Source organism: Cnephaeus nilssonii (assembly GCF_951640355.1).
Source record: "Cnephaeus nilssonii genome assembly, chromosome: 13".
Classification (NCBI taxonomy): Eukaryota; Metazoa; Chordata; class Mammalia; order Chiroptera; family Vespertilionidae; genus Cnephaeus; species Cnephaeus nilssonii.
This window is the reverse complement of record NC_137084.1, coordinates 56275091-56301359: the sequence shown is the minus strand read 5'-3', so window position 1 is coordinate 56301359 and position 26269 is coordinate 56275091. Positions and strand designations below refer to the sequence as shown.

At 38.4% G+C, this 26269-nt stretch overlaps 1 protein-coding gene across 2 annotated transcripts in view; it reads left to right on the top strand.

Moving 5' to 3' along the window:
* Positions 1 to 8739: 8739 nt before the first annotated feature.
* GRM5 (glutamate metabotropic receptor 5) overlaps positions 8740 to 26269 on the top strand; it is a gene marked incomplete at both ends in the record, with an annotated part of 417852 nt that continues 400322 nt past the window's right edge. The window contains one exon of one of the 2 annotated variants that reach the window (XM_079789422.1): positions 8740 to 9409. In XM_079789422.1, coding sequence (XP_079645548.1) covers positions 8752 to 9409 — 658 coding nt within the window. The remainder of the gene's footprint in view (positions 9410 to 26269) is intronic. The other variant, XM_079789421.1, reaches the window with a different exon arrangement.

Here is a 26269-nt window from a genome sequence, read left to right as displayed (position 1 = left end):
ATCTAGATTGATAGATTATAAAATGTGAAAACATTTATGCCAGCAATATCTCGCATTACCCCCATTGAAATACTCTCAAATGTAAATAAAGTGAAACACTATTTATATTATAAAGTAGGAAAATCCATAAACAATCTAAATATCTAACATAGGGGATAGTTAATTAAATTTAGGTTCACTCATATAATTGAATACTATGCAACTGTCAAAAAGAAATAAATTTTCTAAGTGTAAATCTTAGCTCTGCTACTCACTTGCTTTGGAATCTTAACCAAGCTATTCTGTTTCTCAGAGCCCTAGATCCTGATCCTCCACCTGTAACATATGCATAAAATTATTTATCCTATAGTTTTTAATGACAATTAAATGACATTTCATAATTATGACTAAGCATACTACCTAGAACATGGTAAGCTCTCTGTGTATTTTTTTTAATGATCACCCAAGGATATATTCTTCTTGATATGAGAGAGAGAGCGAGAGCGAGAGCGAGAGCGAGAGAGAGAGAGAGAGACAGAGAGAAACATTGATATGAGAGAGAAACATTGATCAGTTGTCTTCTATAGTCTTCTATATTTCTATATATGCCCCCACTGGGAATCGAACCTGCAACCTAGGTATGTGCCCTGACCAGGACAATGCTCTAAGCAATTGAGCCACCCAGCCAGGGTTCTGTATATTTGAATTGTTCTTATCATTGTCCTCCTCATCAAAATGAATTAATATGAAAAAAGTCTTTACAATATATTATATAGAAAAAAAGGAAGTATATTATGGTATAGATTTCATGCTAACATTTCATTCAAATAATATATCTGTGTATACAATATTACATGCTTAGAAAATTATAAAAGACAAAATATGAAGTTATAGAAAGTGAGTAAGCCTGCGTTTTGGGGTGACATACTATTTCTGGTCCCAGGCCTGCTAAAATGCAGTTAATGTCTATGGTTTTCAGTTAAACTGAATCATCTACAGGGCTCTCCCTAGTTTTATGTTGCTGTTCTCCTTAATAGGTTAAAAACCCATGGAGAGCACTAAAGGTTTCTCCCTGCTATTTCATCAGTTCTTGCTTTTCTTGTTGAGGTCTTTTGTTGCCTGAACCCATTGGACAACGGGAGTTTCATTATTTATTTTTTAGTTTTCCATGGTGGGGGAGGAGGTGCTATCTTAGAACCTCAGTTAGGTAGTTGACCAGAAAGCCAAGTGGAAGCAGCTGGTTGATTTTTTTTTTGCCCTGCAAAATTTATTGAACATCTGTTTTGTTCAAGGATTATACTAGGTGCTGTACATAGCACAGATTTAACCTTTAATGACTTTGAAGTCTGTTGGAAGACAAAACATGTGTATAAATAGCTACAATTTTAGCTTAGTAATAAACATTATAAGAAAGTATGGATAAAATTGCCATGTGAGTTCAGAGAACAGAGCAAACACTGCAAGGTGAGGGATTTGGGGAGATGTTATAAATGGACTATCCTATATAATAAAGAGGTAATATGTAAATTGACCCTCACGCCCTTGCATCACAAGATGGCCGCCCCCACATTGTCACAAGATGGCCGCCCCCACATCATCACAAGATGGCTGCCCCTATGTCATCACAAGATGGCCACCACAAGATGGCCACACCCACATCGTCACAAGATGGCCAGCAGGGGAGGGCAGTTGGAGGTGACCAGGCCTGCAGGGGAGGGCAGTTGAGGGGGATCAGGCCTGCAGGGGAGGGCAGTTGGGGGTGATCGGGCTGGCAGGGAAGCGGTTAAGTGTCAATCAGGCTGGCAGGGTAGCAGTTAGGGGGCTATCAGGCAGCCATGCAGGTGAGTGGTTAGGAGCCAGCAGTTCCAGATTGCGAGAGGGTGTAGGCTGGGCTGGGGGACACCCCTCCAGTGCACAAATTTCATGCACTAGGCCTCTAGTTTAAAAATATTACCCCATTCAATCCTTATTAAAACTCTTTAAGTTAGGTACTATTCTCATTCCAGTGAGGCTCAGAGAGGCTAAGTGACCAAGGGCACACAGCCAACAAATGGCAGTGCCAGGATTCAAACCTGGGTCTACTTTTCTCCAAGCCCAAGTTCTTAAAAGCTCTACCATAAAGGCCTTTGAATTAAGAATGTATCAGGGATCAGAAGCAGCATGAAGAAAACCATTGGAAAAAAAGGATTTTCCTGGAGGAAACATATTTAACCAACTAGCACACTCCCAAGGAAGAGCAAACTTAGTGGAGATAAGGCTTCAAGAATGACTGGGGCAAAATTTTAGAAGGCAGATCCCTCAATCTCATACTTCAAATAATCACAAGTAATACATATGTTTTGATAGTAAATTTAGAAACTTATAAAACACAGATAAAGATAAAAAAGAAGTAAAAAATTGTGCCTATTTCCACCACCCAGAGAACATCCCATTAATGTCACTGTATACATTTCTGAACTTTGTGCATGCATATACACACACTCATAATCTTTCCTGTGAAAATAAAACCATATCTGCTTTTTATTTTTGCTTAATATAGCATGAAAAATTCACATTTACCCCCGCTCAGTCCACCACACACACTTCAAAAGAGAAAGTTTCTGGGTAAAAATATTTTTCCATGTCCTTTGTAGGTTTCTTCTTATCTCTTCAAATTTAAATATTGCAGTACTGTGGGGCTCAGTCATAGAACTAGTTTCCTTTCTATATCCACTTTGTGATTTCATCCAGTTTTGGTATATCAAAAAGAACGTATGTATATGGATGACTCTTATATCCTTCTGCTTATTACATATCTCTTCTTGAATTCCTAATAAGTATCTAAAAATTGATATGTCAAAACTGAATTTGTTATCTCACCCAAATCCACTCCTGCAATTTTCCCACCTTAGTCCATGTGACACCAACTTTTATTTGCTCAAGCTGAAAACCTTAGTGTCCTCATTGATTCTTCTATTCCCTTCACATCCCAAGTCAGGTCCGACAGCAAACTCTTTCACTCTATCTTCAAAATATATTCAGAATTCTACCAGTTCTCGCCACCTGTCCTACCATCTCCCTGATCCAGGTTACTGTCATCTTCCCACCTGAATTACTGCAGTAGTTTCCTCAGTGCTCTCTGGGTTCTGCCTTTGTGCCCTTATTCTTATTGAAATGTTGGTCAATGTGTGTCCATTCCCTATTGGAAACGCTTCTGGAAAATCTCTCTCATAGAATGTTAAAGCCGAAGTCTTTTCAAGTCTCAAAAGACTCAACATCATCATATCATCTCTTGAACCTCAATCCTTCCTCTCTCCCCATTTTTACTTGACTGCAATCACATTAGCCTCCTTGATCTTCCTCAACACACTAAGCATAAATCTGCCTCAGGGACCTTGCATTTGATTTTACCTTTACCTGCAATTTATCCAAAAAAATTTTTTACAATAATGTAGTCTTGGCTACATTATTAAATTTTTCTTACATATCTGACACTTTCTACGTTCCTTCCCTGCTTTATTATTTCTCTTTAACCTTTATTACTGTGTAGCATACAATACTTTACTTCCTTATTTATTGTCTGACAAACCTCCTTAAATTATAGGCTCTATGAGGGCATAAGTTTATATCTACTTTGCCCATAACTGAACCCACAGGAACTAGAAGAGTGCTTGGTGCAAAACAGTTCCATAAACACTTATTGGACAACTGAGTGACGCTATTAGAGCTAGTGTATACCCTACTGGTCTGTTTGGAATTTATGTTCTATTCATTTTTTTTTTTTTTTGTATTTTGAGAGCACATGGAATGAATTGTTTAACCTTACCATAAGTTGAGTTCTGCTGAATTTGTAAGTCATAATTTATTTCTGAATATGCTTTTCAGGTATCTGAGCTTCATAGCTAATATCAATAAAATATAGTGATTATGTGTATCCAAGGCAGACTAAGAAGCAGTCATTTCTTTATGATCTGGTGCCCCATAATGTAGTGGGGGCTGTCATGGCAATATAAATACAATGTAAATACAGTTGTGCTAGATAATTATAAATATTTGTACCTTCTATGTGCTGAATCATCCCTTTCCTGGAATGTTTTTCTTCCTCTAGTTTTCAAAGAAACTCCTATAAAATTCTATATCCCTAGAAAGTTCTAATTGTCTTTGGGTGGCCCCTCTCATTTTCCATGGACTTTATAAATACCTCTCTTGAGGGAAAGGGTAGTAAGGCAGCAGAGACAATGCTAATCTTCAACATGAATTCCAGATCCATCACTTTTTAAGTAATTGGCTAGTTTTTAGCTTACAAAACCCATTCCATCTGTAAATAGGGATAATAAAATAATGCCTACATCTCAGGGTTGTTATGAGGATTATTGACATCCACACACCACAAATAGAGACAACTCCACATGCTATCTCTATTTGTGGTGTTAGACACAGAGACACAATTGGGGAGTGAGATATATTGTATTCTCTGCAACATGAAAGCCTTGTCTAGGTCTGTAAATATTAAAGGGCATTCTCCTTTGGCTTCTTGATGTCACATGTTCTCACTTTCTCTCCTTACTTTCTGAGTTGCCCCATTTCTTTAGCTGGCTTTCCCACAACCTGACCTCTCTGTGGGACTTACTTTTTAGCTCCATTTTCTTTATACTTGCTCTTCAGGTGATGTATTCATCTCAAAGATTTTATATATTGGTGACACTCAATTAACATATGTAACCCATAATTGCCCTCTAGGTCCAGCCTTACATATATATACCTTCTTATTTAACACTTGTACCTGGATGCTTCAAAAACATCTCAATTTTATCATGTTCAAAAGAAAATTACTAAATTTTTCTGTTTCTGTACCAGTCTATTCCATTTCTTTTTTTAAAAAGTATTTTTATTGATTTCAGATAGGAAAAGAGATATACAAACATCAATGATGAGAAAGAATCATCGATGGGCTGCCTCCTGCATGCTCCCTAATGGGGACTGAGCTCACAACCTGGGCATATGCCCTGACAGAAATTGAACCATGACCTCCTGGTTCATAGGGTAACATTCAATCACTGAGCCACACCAGCCAAGCTCCATTTCTTTTAATGGTACCTAAATACACTAGTTTTGTATTCTCAAAACCCAGGACCCTAATTCCTTTCTCCCTTACTATTCACATCCAGTCTATTGGAAAATCTAGTTCATTCTACTTGCAAAATATATCTGATTGTGTCAACTTCTTTCCATAGCTACTCTTACCAATTATAGCTGAGTCACTATCATCCTTACCTAGATTAGCATGTGTCTCCTAATCAGATTTCTCCAGTCCATTATCCAGAACAATGAGCAGTTAGCACATCTTTTCTAACATTGAATTTTGCCACTAATGTGTTTACATCTCCTCAATGGCTTTCTATTGCACTTAACATCCAAGTTGGATTTTATGAGATTCTACATGGTCTGTCCCTTTATTAGCTTTCCAACCTCATCTTGTACCACTATTCTTCCATTCTAGCCACACTTTCACATGACCACACTTTTTATCCTTCATTTTATTGTTCTTTGCACTCATCAGGTTCTAGGTAAAGTCACCTTTAGAGAACTGATCTGTAAGCCCCAAGAATATAGGGAGCATGTATACCTTGTTCTCTCTTAACTCTTTAATTCTCAGCAGAGAGTCATAGCATAGATGTGTTAAACATGTTTGTTAAATGAGTTGAAGAATAAGTTCCTGGTGCATAATGAGTGCTCAATGAAAGATAATGATGGTAATTACCAATGTACATCATTGTACTTCTTTGTTATATTAGTATTAGTGTCTCCCACTCAATAGTTAATAGATATTGTACAGTGAGTTAAATAATTAATTTCACTATAATAGTAAGACAGCATTTCAAGTGCAGGTATATGCAACATGTTAAATATTATATATAAGTGTTAATCTAGTCTTATTAATCATATATATATATATATATATATATATATATATATATATACATACATACATACATATATCCTATCTAATAAAAGAGTAATATTCAAATTGACCATCACTCCAACACACAAGATAGTTGCCCCCATGTGGACACAAGATGGCCGCCACAAGATGGCCAGCAGGGGAGAGCAATTGGGAGGGACCAGGCCTGCAAGGGAGGGGCAGTTGTGGGCGATCAGGCCAGCAGGGGAGGGAGGGCAGTTGGGAGGGACCAGACCTGCAAGGGAGGGCAGTTGGGGGCAATCAAGCCTGCAGGTGAGGGCAGGTAGGGGCAATCAGGCTTGCAGGGGAGTGGTTAGGGGGTGATCAGTCTGGCAGGCAGAAGTGGTTAGAGGCAATCAGGAAGGCAGGCAGGCAAGCAGTTGGGAGCCATCAGTCCTGGATTGTGAGAGGGATGTCCAACTGCGACTGCCTGTTTAGGCCTGATCCTATCAGGGACATCCCTTAAGGAGTCCCAGATTGGAGAGGATGCAGGCTGGGTTGAGGGACAACCCCCCCCATGCACGAATTTCATGCACCGGGCCTCTAGTGTGTGTGTGTGTGTGTGTGTGTGTGTGTGTGTGTGTGTGTATATATAGATATATATATCTATATATATATCTATATATATATATATATAGTCTCAATATATAGGACTTGCTTAAAATAGCTCCAATAAATAAAATGCATGGTACTGATATTTTAGTTTCATCAGTTTGATAGGCTGATCTCTCATATCACTTTGTTGCTTCTACATAATAAAAATGAGCCCTATTTTCTTATTGAATGTGCTAACTAATATTCTGGATTTAATGAGAAGTTATAATTTCTTTTACTTTAGATTTAGATTTTTCTTATTGTCTGCAGTAGAATTCACATGATCATGAAAATAATCATTGGTCCCAGGTCTTTGGTCTAAGCAGAATGCAGGGAAAGCTTGAGATATTCAGATAATTTCCAAATGAAAAAAATAAAAATGTATCCTACATATTGCCAAAAACCTAGTTATTCTGGAACATCTAGTTATTTGAGGTGTTTTTAAATTTTATTTTAGTGTTTGGCACTATACAGAGGGAGACTTTCTCTGTTGCCATAGGAAACAGTAGAAGAAATGCTGAAAATGAGGGTGAGAGTGATTAGAAATGTGGTTCAGATTATACTCACTTTGTGTCTGAGCTAGAATTTTTGCAGATCTGGTGAGTTTTGAAAACTATTAGTACTCTTGAAGAACCATGGTAATTGTTTGAATTCCTGAAGAAACATCACCTGTCTTTGAAAGGTGGTGCTTAGGGAGTTAGTCACTTTAAAACAATTTGAGATCCTTGGTTGGCAGAGATGATAAGATACAAAATAAGTCTCTCATACAATCCTTTAACCCAAATCACTAATTTGTCAGTTCCCTTTTACAAATGATGCTAGAATTTTCTGTAGGCAACTTGGGAAAATTTTTTCTTCTCTGGAGTTTATACTGAAATAATGACAATCTTCATAGCTATAATGAGTTTCTACTTGGAAGGATAGTCCAAATATGCATTCTCCCAGCCCACTGAGTCTTCCTGATGTAGTTTTTTTTTCTTGGATCAGAGATAGAGGACTGATTACTGGGAATTTTATTACAAGACTCTGTAATTACTTAGAAGACTCTGGAGAACCAAGAGGATTAACAGAGAATTTTCTGTTCCTCACTACCTAGCCCATGGAAATTTACTAACAGAAAAGGCCATGTCTTATATATGTACAGCCCTTTTCAATATACAAAACATTTGCATGGTTGGTATCTTGTGTTGATTCCTATAGGACTGCCTAGCACATATTCTCCCCATTTTTTCAGATGAGAAAATTCAGGTACTGAGAGGTTAAACAATTTACTAATACTTCCTGATAGCAGAACTGGAATCTTAACCTGAATACATTCTCCAAAAATTGGTGCTCATGTCACTATGCGTGCTGCCGATATGTGGGACATTTTACTCTGCAATACCCCAAACCTCTTCCTTCTCTCCTGTAGAACATTTAACTTAGAGATACCCACAGTTGTCTTTGTCCTACATGTATGAAAATTAGACACAACGCTTATTTATTGGAAAGATTATTCAACTTGCTTTACATTACACTTGAAGAAGGGTAATGTAGGCTTTCTTTAAGTAACTTTATCTTTATAATTGCATAATTAATAATGCTCAATGCTGAAAATTTGGAAAGAAACAAAAAGCATTTCTAAAACAACATATACCACCACCCAGCTATCAGCAATGTTCAATTTTGGGGGTTTCATACTCCCTAAGGTTTTCTGTCCATAGCGTAGTTTTGCTTTTATGATGCTTTCTCTCACCCCACGGGAGAACATGGTTCAGCTTGCTATACATAAGGTTTTGTTTCTTATACTCCAGATGAACAAATGAAAAAAATATTAATCTAAACAAAGAAGGATCAAGAAGCTACATCAGTTGCTTCATCACATCACAAAATTCACAAAGGAGACAAAGGATAGTCAGAAAGATTTTTATAATCCCTTTTGCTTTCAAGTTATTTACATCATCAAAGACTTCTCTCTTTCCCCAATAGCATAGACCATCAGAGCTTTCCAAACTAGTAGCCCTTATGCTATTAATACCTGTGCCATTTTTTTTTCCAGGTTTTGAAGATCATGATCACGTGGATTCATCTAACTAAACGGTACCTAGGGACATGGTGGTCCTTTAGAGAGCACATCTAAATTCCTGGCTAATTTCTTGGTTTGCCACTCAGCGTAGGACCTTGTTTGATTCTCTCTATCAGAACTCTCCTGTTTTCCCCACCATGCTGTCTTTATTAGCTTGAACTCCTTTCCTAAAATGGTCCTTCTGTTGATCTTGTCAGTGCTGCTTTTGAAAGAAGATGTCCGTGGGAGTGCACAGTCTAGTGAGAGGAGGGTGGTGGCTCACATGCCGGGTGACATCATTATTGGAGCTCTGTTTTCTGTCCACCACCAGCCCACCGTGGACAAAGTTCACGAGAGGAAGTGTGGGGCAGTCCGCGAACAGTATGGCATTCAGAGAGTGGAAGCCATGCTGCACACCCTGGAAAGGATCAACGCAGACCCCACACTCCTGCCCAACATCACACTGGGCTGTGAGATAAGGGATTCCTGCTGGCACTCGGCTGTGGCCCTAGAACAGAGCATTGAGTTCATAAGGGACTCCCTGATTTCTTCGGAAGAAGAAGAAGGGTTGGTGCGCTGTGTGGATGGCTCTTCCTCCTTCCGCTCCAAGAAGCCCATAGTAGGGGTCATTGGGCCTGGCTCCAGTTCTGTGGCCATTCAGGTCCAGAACTTGCTCCAGCTCTTCAACATACCTCAGATTGCTTACTCGGCAACAAGCATGGATCTGAGTGACAAGACTCTGTTCAAGTACTTCATGAGGGTTGTGCCTTCAGATGCCCAGCAGGCTCGGGCCATGGTGGACATAGTGAAGAGGTACAACTGGACCTATGTGTCAGCTGTGCACACGGAAGGTAAGTTTTCTTTACTTTCATGAAGTATGTCTTCTTAGGCACTCAGCAGCTTCCCAGTTAAAATGTCAGGTTTGGGAAGGTGAAAATATTCTTAAAAACTATTTGGGATCTTTTGAGTTGCCCCATTATATATCATTAATAAAGAAGGAACTGGATGGCATGTGTATAGAGTGACAAAAATCTAAGATAAAGGAATGGTCATGTAGCCATTTGGCAAAGTGGAAATTTTTTTTTGGATTATGTATTGCATTATTTGCATTTCTGCTATAATACTGCTAGAGATTTTAAAGTTGTTTAGCTCTTCATTGAACATTTCATGTTTTTAACATTTTAAAGGTGTTCCAACTGCATATTATTTATGATAAAAAGAGATACACATAAATACACATAAGGATTGAAGGCAGCCAGTTTCGGCCCAGGTGTAATGTAGTAGAAAAATACCAAACTGCTTAGTCTTACAACCATTTTTTCAACTGAGTATATAATTAAATGTGAAATGGATACATGTGAATTACTTTTATCTTTGTATATAACGTACTTAGAAAATGTAAGTTTTAATAATTTAGTTTTAAATTGTTTCTGTATGCTCAAAGTTTAGTGGAGAAGGGAAATATGACAGGCTTTATAACAGTTAATAATACTATTAGCCCTTTTTTATTGTATATTGTGTTTTTAAAATGCTTTTGTGTACATTGTTTGTTAGTTCTTACCCAAGGCTGTTTGGGATGATTTGGGTTTGACCTACAGAGTTTAAGGAACCCAAATGGTGAGACTCACTTATTATGCAACTTTCCATCTAGGAGAACATACTGCATATACTACACACACTATAGAAGGCCAAAAAGGGTTCAAAACACTTTTTCTAACTCCTTCGATTGTTGTGAGGGTTAGTTTAGATTTAAAAGTCCTGCAATAACACTATCAGTGTGGTTCAAACAATCTAAACCTGTAAAATGTGGGGTTTCGTTGTTAAGAAATTAATGAAATAACCAAAGAAATCTTAGTACAGAGCTTGGGAGCCAAGCACCAAGTAGATATAGCAAACTTTTATTATCAAGTGGCATAATATGGATTTCACTGAATAGCCACTCGTTAATATTCAGAATGGCATAAACATAAAATGGGCTTCTATATTGATTGAGATTTCTATGCCTCTGGAAAATTTAATGTATAAATTTATAGTTTACTTACAGAGATGTTAATGTATAGAGGTTTTGAGCAATGTATAGGTGATTGAAGTAGGAGACATTTGATTTTTTTTGTCCAATGATGAGATATATTTTAATAAAATCACTATTTCATTTGATTCTCACAACAAGTAGTTATACAGATAATTCAGATATTCTATTCCTATTTTATTTTTAATATACATATATATTTTATTACTGACAGTATTATAGATGCCCCCCATTCCCACCCTCATTGGCCCCTCCACCCAGTCCTTACCCCACCCCATGCCTTCACCACACTACTGTCTGTGTCCATGGGTTATGCATGTAAGTATATAAGTTCTTTGGTTAATCTCTTCCCACCCACCCCCATTTTAAAGTATGAATGTTTTAAGAATTCAAATAATTCATCTAATAAGTACCGAATAGCAGTATCAGAGCCAGAAGTAAGGCTTATAGCTACCGACTCATAGTTCAGTGACCTATTATAATTTAGCAGAATCTAATGGAATCACACTCTCAGGATATATTTATACAACACATATTTCTTAAGCACCCTCTGGTACTTCTTATAAGGATGGCCCTATGTTGTATATATCACTATCTTAGATGGGCACGCAGTCTGGCAAAAGAGATGGTTCAAGATGACAAGGAATTAAAATATCTCTAAAGTAAATCGAATAAGAGAAAATATCCCATTCTACTCTGTAGTAATGGGGGCCATGGTGGAAATCTTAGAGAATAAAATGGAATTTGACAGTTGAATTTTAACAGGAAGAACACTGACAATTGGTGAAAATTAAGAAAGGGTGGATTTTCAGCAAAGAGCATGAGAAAATATGGGAAGGTGAGAAAATAAAATAATGTTTTTTTGGAGAAAAACAAGGATAAAGGTATGTTTTGGTTTGCTTCAAAAAAAAATCAAGATTTTTTAGGAACTTCCCTCTAGATTCCAAAGAGAAGGGCTTGGTCACTATGTGGGAGATGCTTATCCAATATTGTCTTTAAAAAGAAACTTATCATCATGATTACTGGTTCTTACTAATTTAAACTGTTTTTGTTTTGTTTTTTAACTAAAATGTATAACAATAGTAATCCAATAAAATAAATAAATCATGATTCATCCAATATATTATTAGATATCTATTAAAATTAATGAGGTATTCTATTGTGAGATCATAATTATCTCCAAGATCATTTTAAGTGAAAAAAGTGAGGGGAAGTTCTATATGTATGGTATGTTATTTGAGTTTATAAAAACCACTTAATTGGATATTCATAGAATTGCTCTTAGAGCAGAGCACAACTGATAACAATTTCTCCTTCTGGGGAAAAAATCCAAGTGGTTAGGGGATAGGGTGGAATAAATGAAACTTACTTTTCTTATATAACTTTTACATGCAAATACTTAAAGCTATATATTACACACATAAACTATGTATTACAACAGAACAATTCAAAGAAAACAAAGTTTTGTTTTGTTTTTTGGGGGGTGGGCAAAAACTAAGCCAAAAATATTCTATCGCCAAATTTAGGCAAATTTAATTATTTTGCCAAAATAGGCCAATAGAAATTTTGTTGCCCAATTCTGGCAAAATGTTTGGATGGTACCACCAGGATTTAGGAGGAAACAAATTTTGAATATGAACTTTTAAAGATTGGAAGAAATACTCTTTGGTTTATTGTTTTTATGTAGTTTAGTGAAGAAGCATTTATATTGTTTTGATTGTAATCCAGTGCTCATATGGATAATGAGGTTATATACTTTCTTATGGTTTATCAGAGTAGGAGCAGTGTGGTAGGAAGTTTCACAAGGTAAAACTCCCCCAGGATGAGAAAAGTGCTGGAGTAACAAGATACAACTCTGTTGGGTACTGTTAGAGCTTCTAGGTGATGCCTTGTTTTCTGTTGTTTGGACCTTCAGGAAGTCAGTTCCTACTTGAGCCTTCTTCTGGTTGGATTGGAGCAATTCTCTCTAGCCCTTGAGCACTCAGTCCTAGTATCCCAAATTTATTCCTGTGTCCTTATAATTATCTTTTGCTCAGTTGATATTCCTCTTTCTTCAAGAATATAGACAATTTCAAAGGCTTTCACATAAGGCATTGAGATCTATGAAAAAATTGTCCCATTTAAAAAACAAACACTTTTTATCCCCCAAATTGCCCATGTCAGTACCTTGTCACTCAGTCCTCTTGTTAGCTATCACAAGATGTTTTTTGAAGAACAAGTATGCTATTACAGAATTTCAGAAGAGAACAAAAGGTGACTTCGGTTTCAGCTTCAAGGTTAATCTGTTACACTTGCTTTTTCCTTGAATTATGATTTTTGTAAGGCTAAAGGACTGTGAATTTACTGTGGCTTATTGTATTATGAAGAAATTGTTCCTAGGTGTTTTAGGCAAAGAGATAAATAGTATGAAAAGAAAAACAAAACAAAAAAGAAGGAAAAAAATTGAGGGCAGACAACATTAGCTCTTGAACTATATGGAGGAAAGGAACATGCAATGACTCATTTTTATTTATTTTTCATTCCTTTAAAGGAGTCAGTTATTCTACTCTGTCTTTGCTCTAAGAAAATTTAAGGGATTCTTTGCTTCAGTACTTTTGCAAACCTTGGTACATGTGCCCATTAATGCACAAGATCAGTGGTGCTCACCTATGTAGGGGTGGGCAGATGGACCGGTTTGGCTTTGATGACTTCCATTAATGATCCCCTTTGCTTTGTAACTTGATAGTTCTCTTCCACTGTCATGCCATACTAGTCTGTGTCTGCCTCAGTCAATAGAATTTGGCGGAAGTGAGGACTCCCTTCCTAGTCTGTCTGTCTTGGAGCCCTGTCCTCACCATGTGAAGGAAAAGAGCACCCAGGTTTTCTAGATGAGACCATTTTAGGCCACTTGACCTCAACTATGTGAGAGCACCCAACGAAGAGCAGCACAACTGCCTTCCTTGCCCACAGCTATTTGCAGTCACACAATAAAGCCCAGCTGAGCCCTAACTGGCTTGGCTCAGTGGATAGAGTGTTGGCCTGTGGAGTGAAGTGTCCCAGGTTCGATTCCGGTAAAGGGCCAGGTACCTTGGTTGCGGGCACATCCCCAGTAGAGGGTGTGCAGGAGGCAGCTGATCGATGTTTCTATCCCTCTCCCTTCTTCTCTGTAAAAAAAATCAATAAAAAATATATTTAAAAAAAAATAAAGCCCAGCTGAAACTGTAAACATTACCCAGCTTACCGTACATTTATAAGCAACAGTAAATAGCTTCAGTATAAACATATTCATCCCAATGACTTTAAATTTTAATCCTCCCCCCAAAAAATGGGATACTGCTACAATGTTTAAACCTCAAAAAAAATTTAAAATATATTACCATGCATTAATAGTCTTGATATTTAAATGTGAAAGAAAATGAATAAATGCTGTGGGCAAGAAGAACATTTTAAAATGCTTCACTCATACTTTTGTAACTAGAGATTTGATAATTCCCTAAAGCCCGAATGCTTTGAATAGTCACACACTTGCATATATTCCATTATTCCACGCTTCCTTTTGATCTAGCTTAATTTTATTGAGAAAAGTAACGATAGATTGTATTTTATACACAAAACCATGAATATTGTACTTTACAGGTGACATACAGGATTTTCACACCCCAATTTTTGCTGACTTGAGTTGAAACTTCACTGTACATCCCCAAGGCCTATCAGAGTGCCTAGCACATAATGAGCGCTCAAAGACTGTTTGCTGAATGGGTGAATTTGGGTTAGAATACTACCTAGCTCACTGTTTATGAACATATAGCATGTGGATAAATAGAAGACACTTACAATTTTTCACAGTTTTGTTTCTTTAGAAAAATGAGGTGCCAAAATGCCTCCCTTGATTAATTGCAAAATGCTATTCACACCCCATTCCATTTTTTGTTTGCACTGGCTCTTGAATTTATTATTCCACCTAATGATAATGGAATGCTAATTCGTTCTAGCCAAAAAATATGTCAGTGATGCTCTTGGGGGGAAAGTGTACCAGTAAGTTGTACTGGTAATGTGACAATCATTAAAACATTGTCTTCAGCCTAGCTTACATACTGTAATGTTGTGCCACTTGTAGGTTATGATATAGTTTTCCATCAATTATTTTAAAATGTGATAGCAATCTGGCTTTGGTTGTAAGACCTTCATTGTGATTCATAGTCCATGTGCTTAGTTTAACTTCTAAAAAAATGGAAATATATATCCCCCATCACACCGTTTCTGTTGTGATTGTATCAAAACAACAATTTAGGTTGGAAAGAACAAAAATGTCATTATGGGCTCTACTGAGTACTTTTAAAAAAGATTTTATTTTCCTTCTTCAGGGCTTAAGTAGTGCTGAGAGTTGAGGCGAATTTTGAGATGGTCATGATGATAATTCAGACACATAAACTACTTGGTAGCTTTTAGAATGTTAACACTGGAAAAGTCTTAGATGAGCACTTAATCTAACCCCTTTATCTTACAGTTGAGAAAACAAAGACAGTCGGGACAAGTAATTTGGCCTTACTGGTACATAATTCTTTACAGAATTGGGTCTTAGAACTCAAGATTACTGTCTAGAATTTTGTTTATGCATAATTGTTAAAGATAATTACTGAAGTTCTTTATTTTTGCCATTGTATGACCTCTCCATTTTATTACTGTACTCCTTTTCCTTTCATCTGAATGATGCCAATCTGCTGAAACTCTTAATACTCATTTTAAATAGTAGCAGGGACCACAAATGACTTGGTTCATGTAAAAATTAGCTTTGAGAAATAATATGGTCCCTTTGTTCTTGACCTGTAAATTTGATGAAGTACTTCTTTGCCTGGGTCATATTAAGATTTGAAGACACTCTGAAATATATTTCTTTGCTTTATAAACTTCCTGAAAACATTAGACCCATAAATCTTTGTAAGTGTGGATTGATTGGATAATTATATTAGTTATCACTGACAAAACAATACATAAAAGCCAGAAGATGCAGTAACTTTTAGGTAGATTCTTCATTACATTATATCATAAATCCATAATTTGGGAGATTCAGTGAAAAATCTATACTAATAATAGAGAAATATGCAAATTATCCCTTACAGCGTCACGTCACAACCGGATCATCAGGCTGTGTCCCCGCCCTCTGCTCAGGCAGTTGCAAGGCCCGGAGTAGGATAGGATACAATAGGAGGGGGTAAGAAAGGAGAGGGAGAGGAAGGCAGGCCTGCATGCAGACAGGCTGAGAGGAGAAACAGAAATACAGAAAGGGAACAAGAAAAAGATGTAGGAATGGAAAAGGGAAGGAAACGTGGGGCTGCAGGCGGGTGGGGGTGGCAACTGTGAGTGGGAGCAGGTGCCCTGGTGAGGAGCAGGGCGGGAGCCCTGCCCAGATGCATGGGGAGGGCGGTGGCCCCCGTTGTGGACCATTGACCGGGAGGCACCCACCGAGTGGTGGATGGTCCAAGGCTTCTGGGCGAAGGCCCTCCTGCTTCGCGCAGCAGCAGCACCCGGCCGCGCAGGTCTCAGCCACCCTTGCTGGGCCGGGTGTCCCAGGCAGGGAATGGGAGCAGGATGGCGGCAAGGAGGCCAGGGAAGGGGGGGCGGCGAACATCTGGCTGGAGCTGAGTTCTGGGCTGGGGGTTAACGCCCCCCCCCAAACAGAAGCTTTAAGAAGGGAGGGAGGGAAGAACTTTATAAAGGAGTCAGTAGAGAGCAGAGTTAAAGAAGGAAAGAGGATGTATGAGTGAACTGTAGGAGCTATAATGAAAATGAAGTATAGTTGTGTACTGGGGACAGATTTTAAAAGTAGGAGTCGGAAAAGAAAAAAGATAAATGATAGTGAATGATTAGGCAGGTAGATAGATAGATATTAAAACAGTGGAAGTAAGTAGAGAAGAATGTATGGGAAAAGTAGGATGAGAGAGAAAGAGGGAAGGGAGAAATGTTTTAAAGGGGAGCCAGTAGAGCTTAAAAGGAGAATGGGAAGAAGGAAGAAATGGGGGAGGGAGCAAAGCAGGTCCGAGGGAGGAAGTGAAGACAAAAATTAAGGTGGGAAGGAAGGAAAAGGGGAGGGAGGGCAGAGGTAAAGATAAAGGAAAGAAGGAATGTGGGGAGGAAGGGTAGGAGAAAGATGGGAAGAAGGATGATGGAACAGAAGTAGGAAATAAGGAGGAAAGAAAAATTTATAAATGACGAGTCAGTAGGAAAAAGTGTTATATAAAGGAGAGAGAAAAATTGTGTGAGAGGGAGAAGCCAATAAGGATCGGGCCTAAACTGACAGTTGGACATCCCCCCAGGGCTCCCGGATTGGAGAGGGTACAGGTCAGGCAGAGGGACGCCCCCCACCCCACCCCCACACACACACCGGGCACAAATTTCATGTACCGGGCCTCTAGTGTAATAATAAAGAAGCAATTTTTCATTTTTATGTCATTGCCAAACTGCATCGTCAGTAGTGAAGGGAAAAAGAGGTAGCCCTAGGAAGTGTGTTCAGAGGGGTACTACTTTTTATCTTCCAGATAGAATAGCTATGGACTTAGCTGATAGCCCCTAAGAGAGTTATTGTCTCTTTCAGGAAACAAAAATGGGATTCACTGACATACCTAGCTGTGGCCAGGGCAAGATCTTCCCTATTTTCAATGTTTTGTTTGTTTATTTTTTAATACAAGTTCTGGCTTGGCCTCTGACTCCCCTATAAAATACTCCTGCTTGAGATAAAATAACATCCTGTTATTTTCTCAGGTACACTTTCTCAGGTATCATTGCTATCCATTCACTGCTGAAAATACTAGAATTTTCCCCAAAATACTCCATCCCTGGGATGACTATATTAGAAGAAACTTTTTTTGTTTTTCAGAGGATGTCACTACACCGCTCCCCTAACACACACAAATAAATACCTGGGGTGATGTGCAAATATGAGCACTATAGTTCTAATTAATCAAATGCTTCTTTCAATGTGAAGATAATCTTTGAGTGAGTATGCCTGTTAAGTGTTTGGTACCTATCTAATTTATGGTTGGGAGCAGAACAGATAGTGTATTCTCCTTTAGTCTCTGTTATTCCGATCTCACAGAGATAACATTATTGTCTGAGCTTCAGAGTTTGCATATTCAGAAAGTCTATTCCTTCTATTTACTAAAGAACTGGTCTTGTGATTCAGTTCCTCAGTCATCTTAACCTTATTAGCTGCTAGGTTTATAAGGTTTAGTAATGAGTAACAGATGTTGCTTCTGATTGAGGAAAGCTGAGGAATGGGAGGGCCTGGTGTGAAGTCTTTATGTTCCAATGCAAAACAATTTCTGCACAGCAAACTCTACTGATTGCACAGGAAGCAAGCACAGAAGCACAAACAAAGATCCACAAAACTCTAAAAAGAGGATCTTTTCACTTCCTTCTTTCTCTTTGTCTCTCTTTTTATTTGCTGTATTTCCCTCATCTCTTTAGTTACTAAACATTTTTATATTTTATAGGCTGTTTAGTAAGTCTGATCAAGAGTAATAGTCTTCTCATTATACCAGCAATGTTAAAGTAGTTTGAAAAAAGATGAAGATTACATTAATGCTATCTTGGAGGTGAAAAAATAGTTAAAAGAACTAATTTGACTAAAGTAAATATCACTGACATCAGAGTTTTCCTATGTGACTCTGAGAAACTCACTTCAACTCCTTCCTTCACCTGCCATATGAAAGGGGCTAGAAAGGATGTTTTTGGAGATCCCTTCTATGCCACCTGCTCTTCACATGCTTCTACAGACCACACCTGGCCAGGATGAAATGTTGGGCATCACATTTAAAATAAGATAAATAAAGGAGAGTCACCAAAATGGTTATGTGACTTGAAAACATGTCTTCAAAGAATAAAGCTAGACGAGAGGAGACAAGACACAGCAGGGCACTGACCACTACTTTTAGGTATTTGGAAAATTCAGATGGAGAGGAACTGGATTCACTCTAGAAGGCCAAGGGCGTGACAAAGAGCTAATTACTGAAATGCCAGAGTAACAAATTGTGGTTCAACTTTTTAAAAAGTATACTTTTGCTTGTTAATAGGACTGTTCAATGAAGGAAATAATGATCAGTTTTCTGTAACTCCTGTGCACAAGCCTTAAATGGGCAACCTGTTAGGGTTGCCGAAGGAGGAACACACTAGGCCAAAAGGGATAAAGAATTATGAATTTATTAGGTCATCTGGTACACCAAATGGTTTGAGCCCCCAAATGGTGCCAGCAACCAGAGACAGGGAGCCAAAGATATTAAAGGACTCTAGGCGGCTTTTTTCTGGGTGGAGAATTCTCTGGGTGGATCCAGAGGGGGAAAGATAATGGATTTATCAAGTAGAATGTGGTCTTAGCAAGTGGAATGTGGTTTAAGGGAAAGGGAATGTCAGTTGTGAAGTGGTCTAAAGGTCAGTTCTTAGGGGAGAGGGTGTTGGTTCAATTATTTGATCTGACCTAACACAACTACTTGGAGGGGATATGGAAAATGAACTTAAGCCTCAATAGAGGGAGGAAAGGAATTGGGCTATTGGTCTTGTTTTGGATAATTCCCATTAATGGCAATCAAATGTCATTTAACTGGGATTTTATTATTCTGTAAGTTAAAACATGGTCATACATACTATAATATCTCATGAATTTGTTAGTTGATTAATTTATTTCATAACACAGTCTGATAATGTTACATTTTATAGGTTAGAGAATAGGTATAGAAAAAGTGTTTCCCCCACAGAACTGCAGCTGGTTAGTGACAGAACAAGGATTTGGACCAAAGGCCAACTCTTTTTAATTAAGTTCAAACTTCCTGTCTTTATATTGAGGTAATTGTGACTTGAAGAAAAACTGGAATGCACACCCATTGATTCTTTTCCCTTCCTTAGGAAACAAGAAAACACCATTTGTTTCCCCACAGAGAAAATCTTTCTCTAATATGTCCTGTGTCTTTTTATCTGGCTTTGAAAGCAGCACATTTCCTTGTTCCCATGGAAAGAATTAATTACAGAAAAAATAAAATAAATTAAGGAGGACGTATGTGGCAACAAGACCTCACAGAAGACCTATTGTGAGTCTGATGATAAGTACAGACTGTACCTTGTTGTTTCTATTCAAATTTCTATTGCAAACTCCGTACTCCATCCTTCAGATGCCAATTATGGGAGGAAGCAGTATGGTACACATTTTTTAAGAGCTGGAGGACATATTATTAAATGCTGCAGCCTTATGTATGAAAGACTTCTTTGGAATTCATCAGGACTAGGAGTTATGACATCTCATTTTGGCACATTTGCAAATACTTTAGAAAGACTTCTCAATTTAACCAAATGTTGAGGAGACTTTTTGGCAAGAGGTGTGGTAGCCAGATGTGTTCATTTTGGGGGACTTTGAAACAAGAGATTGTACTGTAATGATGCATTTTATGCATCAATATTCATACAGGTATTCTCACATACACAGGCTTTCAAAAGAATAAGATTATCTACTCACTGGTTTTTTAAAAAATGCATAATAACCCATGAGTTATTTATAAGACCAATTTAGTGGGTTGCGACCAGCAGTCAACATAGAGTAAAACAGAATAAAATATATTATAAATATCAGAGTGTATTATAGGATAGAAAGAGTAGGTATTGTTTTGTAAATTTTTATTGTAGTTGCACATAGCCAGCCATATGTCCTATATAATAAAAGGCTAATATGCAAATCAACTGAACTGCAAAATTACCCATTGCTATGACATGCACTGACCACCAGGGGATAGACGCTCAATACAGGAGCTGCCCCCTGGTGGTCAGTGTGCTCCAACAGGGGGAGCGGCACTCAGCCAGAAGCCAGGCTTTTGGCCGTCGGGCATCCCCCAAGGGCTCCTGGACTGCGAGAAGGCGCAGGCTGGGCTGAGGGAGGCCGCCCCCCACCCCGAGTGCACAAATTTCATGCACCGGGCCTCTGGTGGGTTATAATTTAAAATGTATTTCTTACTATGTATTACAGCAAAAAAAAAAAAAAAAAATGCTTGAAAGCAACTTACTCTAATTTTCTCTTTAACATTGTTAATACTTAATTTAATTTATTTTTTATTTTTGCTAGAGAAATGAAATCCATATACCAGAAGTTCATTCTTCTGTTACAATGTCATTTGGTTTGTCTTTCCTGGATGGGTGGGTTTTAAGTCTCATTATTAAAAACAAACAAGAATTCCAAAGTACTATCATAGGAAATGGTAAAGACTTTGAACAAAATATAAATAATTAACCTATTATTGATAAATTGCATAAGCATCAATATGGGACAATGGCAAAGACACTAGACCAGGATGTCAGAGGTCAGTTCCCAGGCCCAGTTTTTATCAGAGATCCAAATAAGCCTGGGGACACTTTATTTTTTAATATCCCAATATAGCACATTAAGAATAAATGTAAAAGTACATTAATTATAATTTGGTATGAAAATTTTACATATTAAAAAATTAGCATGTCTAACTACTAACAACACACACAAGATACAATGTGATATATTTATGCTATTCACATGACAATTTCTGGTTAAATAAAACCAAACATAGTGCAACTCATTATGATGTACTGTGTAATAAGGTAGTTTTAATATAAATTGACAGTCTTCTTTCAGTTTTCTCTTTGTTTCCCAATAATTACATGTACAATGTCATTTGATGTATAGTCAAGTCTAAATTTGAGGTCTTTTGAGAACTGTGAAGATCAGGCCAAATACCAATCGTAAGATAAAGTGAGGTCAGCTATGAGAGAGCACTTTTAGAAGTAAAAATAGTTCCATGAAATGAGTAAGCTACAGTAGAGCTGTGACCTTAAATTCACAGTTTGTTGCAAAGACATCTCAGGAATCTAAGTTTCCTATCTCTTTGGAATCATTTTATTTAAGTAGTGGTATGGACACAGGCAGGTTTAAGTGCAAATCATGATGATATTCTTGCTAGTGGAAATACTTTGGACAAGTCACTTAATTTGGTTTCCTCTTTCTCAAGTTGAGAGAATAATACCTGCCCCATAAGATTGCTGTGAAAAGTAAATATAAAGCGCGTAGCACTAAGTTTGGCATATAGCAAGTGCTCAACAAGAACCTTCTAGATTAGCCTGCCAAGAACTTGCCTGGCCTTATCTACACTAATAAAAGAGAAACATGCAAATTAATCATCACTCTGCTACGCCAAGCCATTCCCACCAGCCAATCAGAGCGAGTATGCAAATTAACCCATCAAAGATGGGGTAAATTTGCATACCCAGGCGGGGAGGGCAGCGCCAGACACCAATGGCAAGGTACCAGTCCACCGGGGCCCTGGGAGGTGATGTTCCCCACGCCTGCAAGGCCCTGGGAACATCGCCTCCCCGGGGAGGACTGACTGGGCCTGCTTAGCCACTCCTGTGGGGCCCCGGGAACATCGCAGCACAGGGGAGGCATGGCCGGCCCTCCTAGCCACTCCCGTGGGGCCCCAGGAACATCGCAGGCATGGGATTGCTGAGGCCCAGACAGGGCCTCTGGCCACAGATTCACAGCTTTGCGGAGACCAACTCTACCAGGCCACCTGGTGGCCAGGTGGCTGGGCCACAGGGTGCCCATTCAAGATGTGACACAGAGAGGAGGTGCGGGAGGAAATCCAGAGAATGGGATATGGGAGTTCAAGACTCCCTTCCTTTGGGCTTTGTCCTTCTTGGTCTGGGTTCTTTTCTTTCGGGCCTGGAGCCCAAGCACTGCATGGGAGAGGGATGGATGAAGGCCGAATGTGGAAGAAGAGGCACGAGGCCCGGCTGCGGGGCTGCCTGAGGGGCGGCTCCGGGGCGAGTGCCACAGCTTTGGCAAAGCGGCTGGCCAAGGGGCGGGTGTTCCAAGGGGCGCCGAGCAGTGCCTCACCATCCCTCTATGAGGACACCCCATACAGGCGCTGCCTTCGCCAGCAGGCTCTGGGCAACATCTGCAAATGCTACTGCAACCTCTAGCATTCTGGGCAAAGAACTGACCCTGTGCCCCTCTGGGTACCAGGCTTGCTGGGAGTGTGCTGTCACCAATGCCCTAGATCAAAGGCAAAAACCTGGCGAGGCGGGGTGCACCAGAGGAGGCTCAGGCTGGGGCAGGAGACTGGCGGGCAGGGATCTGCCTCACCTGCAGAGAGAGAGGTTCTGCAGTGGCCCCAAGACATGGGTGGGTCCAGCCAGGGATCAAGGGGCATGGAAGGACACCGGGGCAGAGGATCAAGGACCCGCAGCCCTGAGGCAGGGGTTGAGGGGCGGTGCCACCTCAGTGGAGGAGTGCCGCACTTCAGGGTACCGGACTGACTGACATGATTCAGAGAAGCTCCCAGTGCTAACTGGCGTGTCCCAGTGCTTTCACTGAGCTTTGATGGCCAATTGAGATACTATATAAGGAAAATGAGGGAAGAATTGAGAAAGAAACGGAAAGGTGAACAACACAAAAGAAAGACTGGAAGGAACCTGTAAACCCATTGTCACTTAAATAGGGAATATAGTCAATAGTGTTGTAATGATGGTATGATGCCAGGTGGGTACTGGAAATATCGGGGAACACCTTGTAAAGTATATGATTGTCTAACCACTATTCTGTAACTAATATAAAACCTGAAACCAATACAAAATAATATTGAATGTAAAGAAATGAAAATTGGAGTGAAATTTTTATAAATTTCAAAGTTTAAAGAAAGGCTGTAAAGGAAGGAAGGGGGAGAATAAAAATAGTGTTTTTCATTTTACCACTTTATTGTCTTTTCAGTACATGAAAAGACAGTTGTCTTTATATGGTGCTTTTATACTTTTCTAAGTCATTATCTCATTTTAATTTCAGGGCAACTTAAAGACAAGATAATTATTCCCTCCACTATTCAAAGAAAGGAAATCTTGGTCTCTGGTCCCAATGATTCAATTGTCAAGCCCTTATTGTAAAGCAGGGTTAGTAAAATTTTCTGTGAAGGGTCATATCTATACTAATAAAAGCCTTGGGGTGATCAGGCCAGCAGGGGAGGGTAGTTGGGGGCAATCAGGCAGCAGAGGAGCAGTTAGATGTCTATCAGGCCAGCAAGGGAGCAGTTAGGGGGCAATCAGGCAGGCAGGCGAGCAGTTAGGAGCCAGCGGTCCCGGATTGTGAGAGGGATGTCCAACTGCAGGTTTAGGCCCCATCCCCCGAGGGGTCCCAGATTGGAGAGGGTGCAGGCTGGGCTGAGGGACACCCTCCCCAGTGCATGAATTTCATGCACCGGGCTTCTAGTATGATTTATAAAGAAAAACATTGTAAATAATATTATACTCTGTTTTTGCTTAGTTAAAAGTTATTATTAAACGAGGTGAAGAATTAGTCAGGAAAATGACTAGTAAAAGTGAGTTTTAGATTCTTACCAATTTTCCTTTCAGAAGCTAAGTTTACAGTCATTCTATATAATAATCCTATATAATAATAGGCTAATATGCAAAATGACCGAACAGCTGAATGACCAGTTGCTATGACACACACTGACCATCAAGGGGCAGACGCTTAACGCAGGAGCTTCCCCCTGGTGGTCAGTGTGCCAGAAGCCAGGCTTATGCCTGGCAAGTGCAGCAACAGTGGTGGGAGCCTCTCCTGCCTCTAAGGAAGCGCTAAGGATGTTCGACTCAGCGTGCTAGTGCTTCAGCACAGTTATAAGTCAATCCCACAACTTCTCCAATTGCAGAGAGGACTTATGGTGTAGTAAAATGAGCAGTCTGGAAAGTTCCAGAGCTAGGTTATTTGTGTGTGTGTGTGTGTGTGTGTGTGTGTGTGTGTGTGTGTGTGTGTAGGGAGTGGAAACAGAGGAGATTGGAGATAGAAAGGTAGTTACTTTATAACAAGCATCTTTTGTATAAAAATGTCAGCAAAATGAATAACTTCTTTGTAAATTTCAAATTGAACATGCTAACCTTCACTACTCAGTAACTGCAACTTGTTAATGAAGCTGAGTTGTAGTACATTGAGGCATTCCATAGGCCTGAGTATAAAATGAAAGGAAATAATAAGAACCTTAGGAAATAAAACATTGGATTGAAAACTAACTGATGCTTTCTTAAAATTGTTATAGATTAAATAATAACAATGACAGTAATAAGAATTATTTTAATCAAGTATTTACTGTGATATCAGAAATTGTCAGGTTTTTTTCTGTTCTATAAAGTGATATTAAATATATATTTTGGTGCTATTATCAGTATATAATTGTTAATATTATTTGAAAGTCAGTCTTACCCACAGCTAAAATAAAAAGTAAATATAATATAAAGCAAAAATAATGTCTATGTTCCTTTTCTCAAAGACTCTAAGAATAGAACTATTTGTATCTTTAATAATTCAAAAATTTTCATCATATTCTTTTGGTTATATAACTTCTTTTCAGAAGCCATATATCTGCTTTGCATGAGATTTCAGTTAGGATTCCAAGCCTTGAGTGTCCCTCTCTAATGAGGGTAGAGAGCCATTAATTCTTTAAGGATGTATTATTGCATTGTCATATGATAGATTTTTATTCTTTAGATAATCTGAATATAAAAGTTAAGTAAGACATATTTAAACATCCTCTGAGTTTAATTTCAATTTCATGGAATTTGAAAAAAAATTAAATTACAAATGAAGCTGGCACTTATTATGTTTTATTAAAGTAAACAGAGAAAAGACAGTAAAACTGTGTTAAGACACTAAAAAATAACACTCCATCTGCTTATTTTATTTGTAATCAAACTTAATTTGATTGCTTTTAATTCCCAAATTAGTACACTCATCTCTCATTTACAAACATAATTAGTTCTCCTTTTGTGTTCAGAGAAAATAAAAATACATAAAGCATTGATTTCTACTACATTTAATGTTAAAACCTAAGTTTTATTAAGTAATATACACTGAAGAATTAAGCTGGCAATAATAATTATTTGGATTTGTATACACACACACACACAAAATGCAAAAAAAAAAATTCCAAATTAGTTGAGTTTGATGGTACTTTTATTTGCCAACTTGTATGAAGTTACAAAGATAACTCAAAACTTATGGAAACATTTTTAATGATTTGAGAGAATTTTTCTGCATAAAATAAATAATACATTTTTTACCAAGTTCAATCTATTTCAGTAGAGTTACATATAGCATGTAAAAGCACACCTCACCAAGCTTGAGGTCTATCTGATGTTACAACAAGTGAATTAATTTATTCATTAATTTGAAAATACTTACTGTGAATATATTCTGTACTAGCCTCTGTGGTACATGCTGTGAAAAAAGGGAGATGGAAGCACTTGCCAGTCCATCTTTTTGCAGTATACACCAAGCCATGCCTCATATTAATATCAAGTTTACTCTCATAGAAAGAATACAGTTTTGTGGAAGAAGAAACTCATAAAATGACACAGTCTGACAAGGAATAACTGTATTAACCTTTTGCACTCGGATGTCGAGTGTGCCTCGACACGGTTAGCATTAGAATAAAGGAATCGAGAAAAAAGCAAGCAAGTGCAAAGGGTTAAGAAACTAGATTGGAAGAAAGAATTCTTTATCCTATCTAATAAAAGAGAAACATGCAAATTGACCATCCCTCTGCTACATCCACAAGCCATGCCCACCAGCTAATCAGGAGCAAGAATGCAAATTAACCCAACAAAAATGGCAGCAGTCACGAAGCTGTAGAAAGCAGGAAGCTTGGGTTGCCCC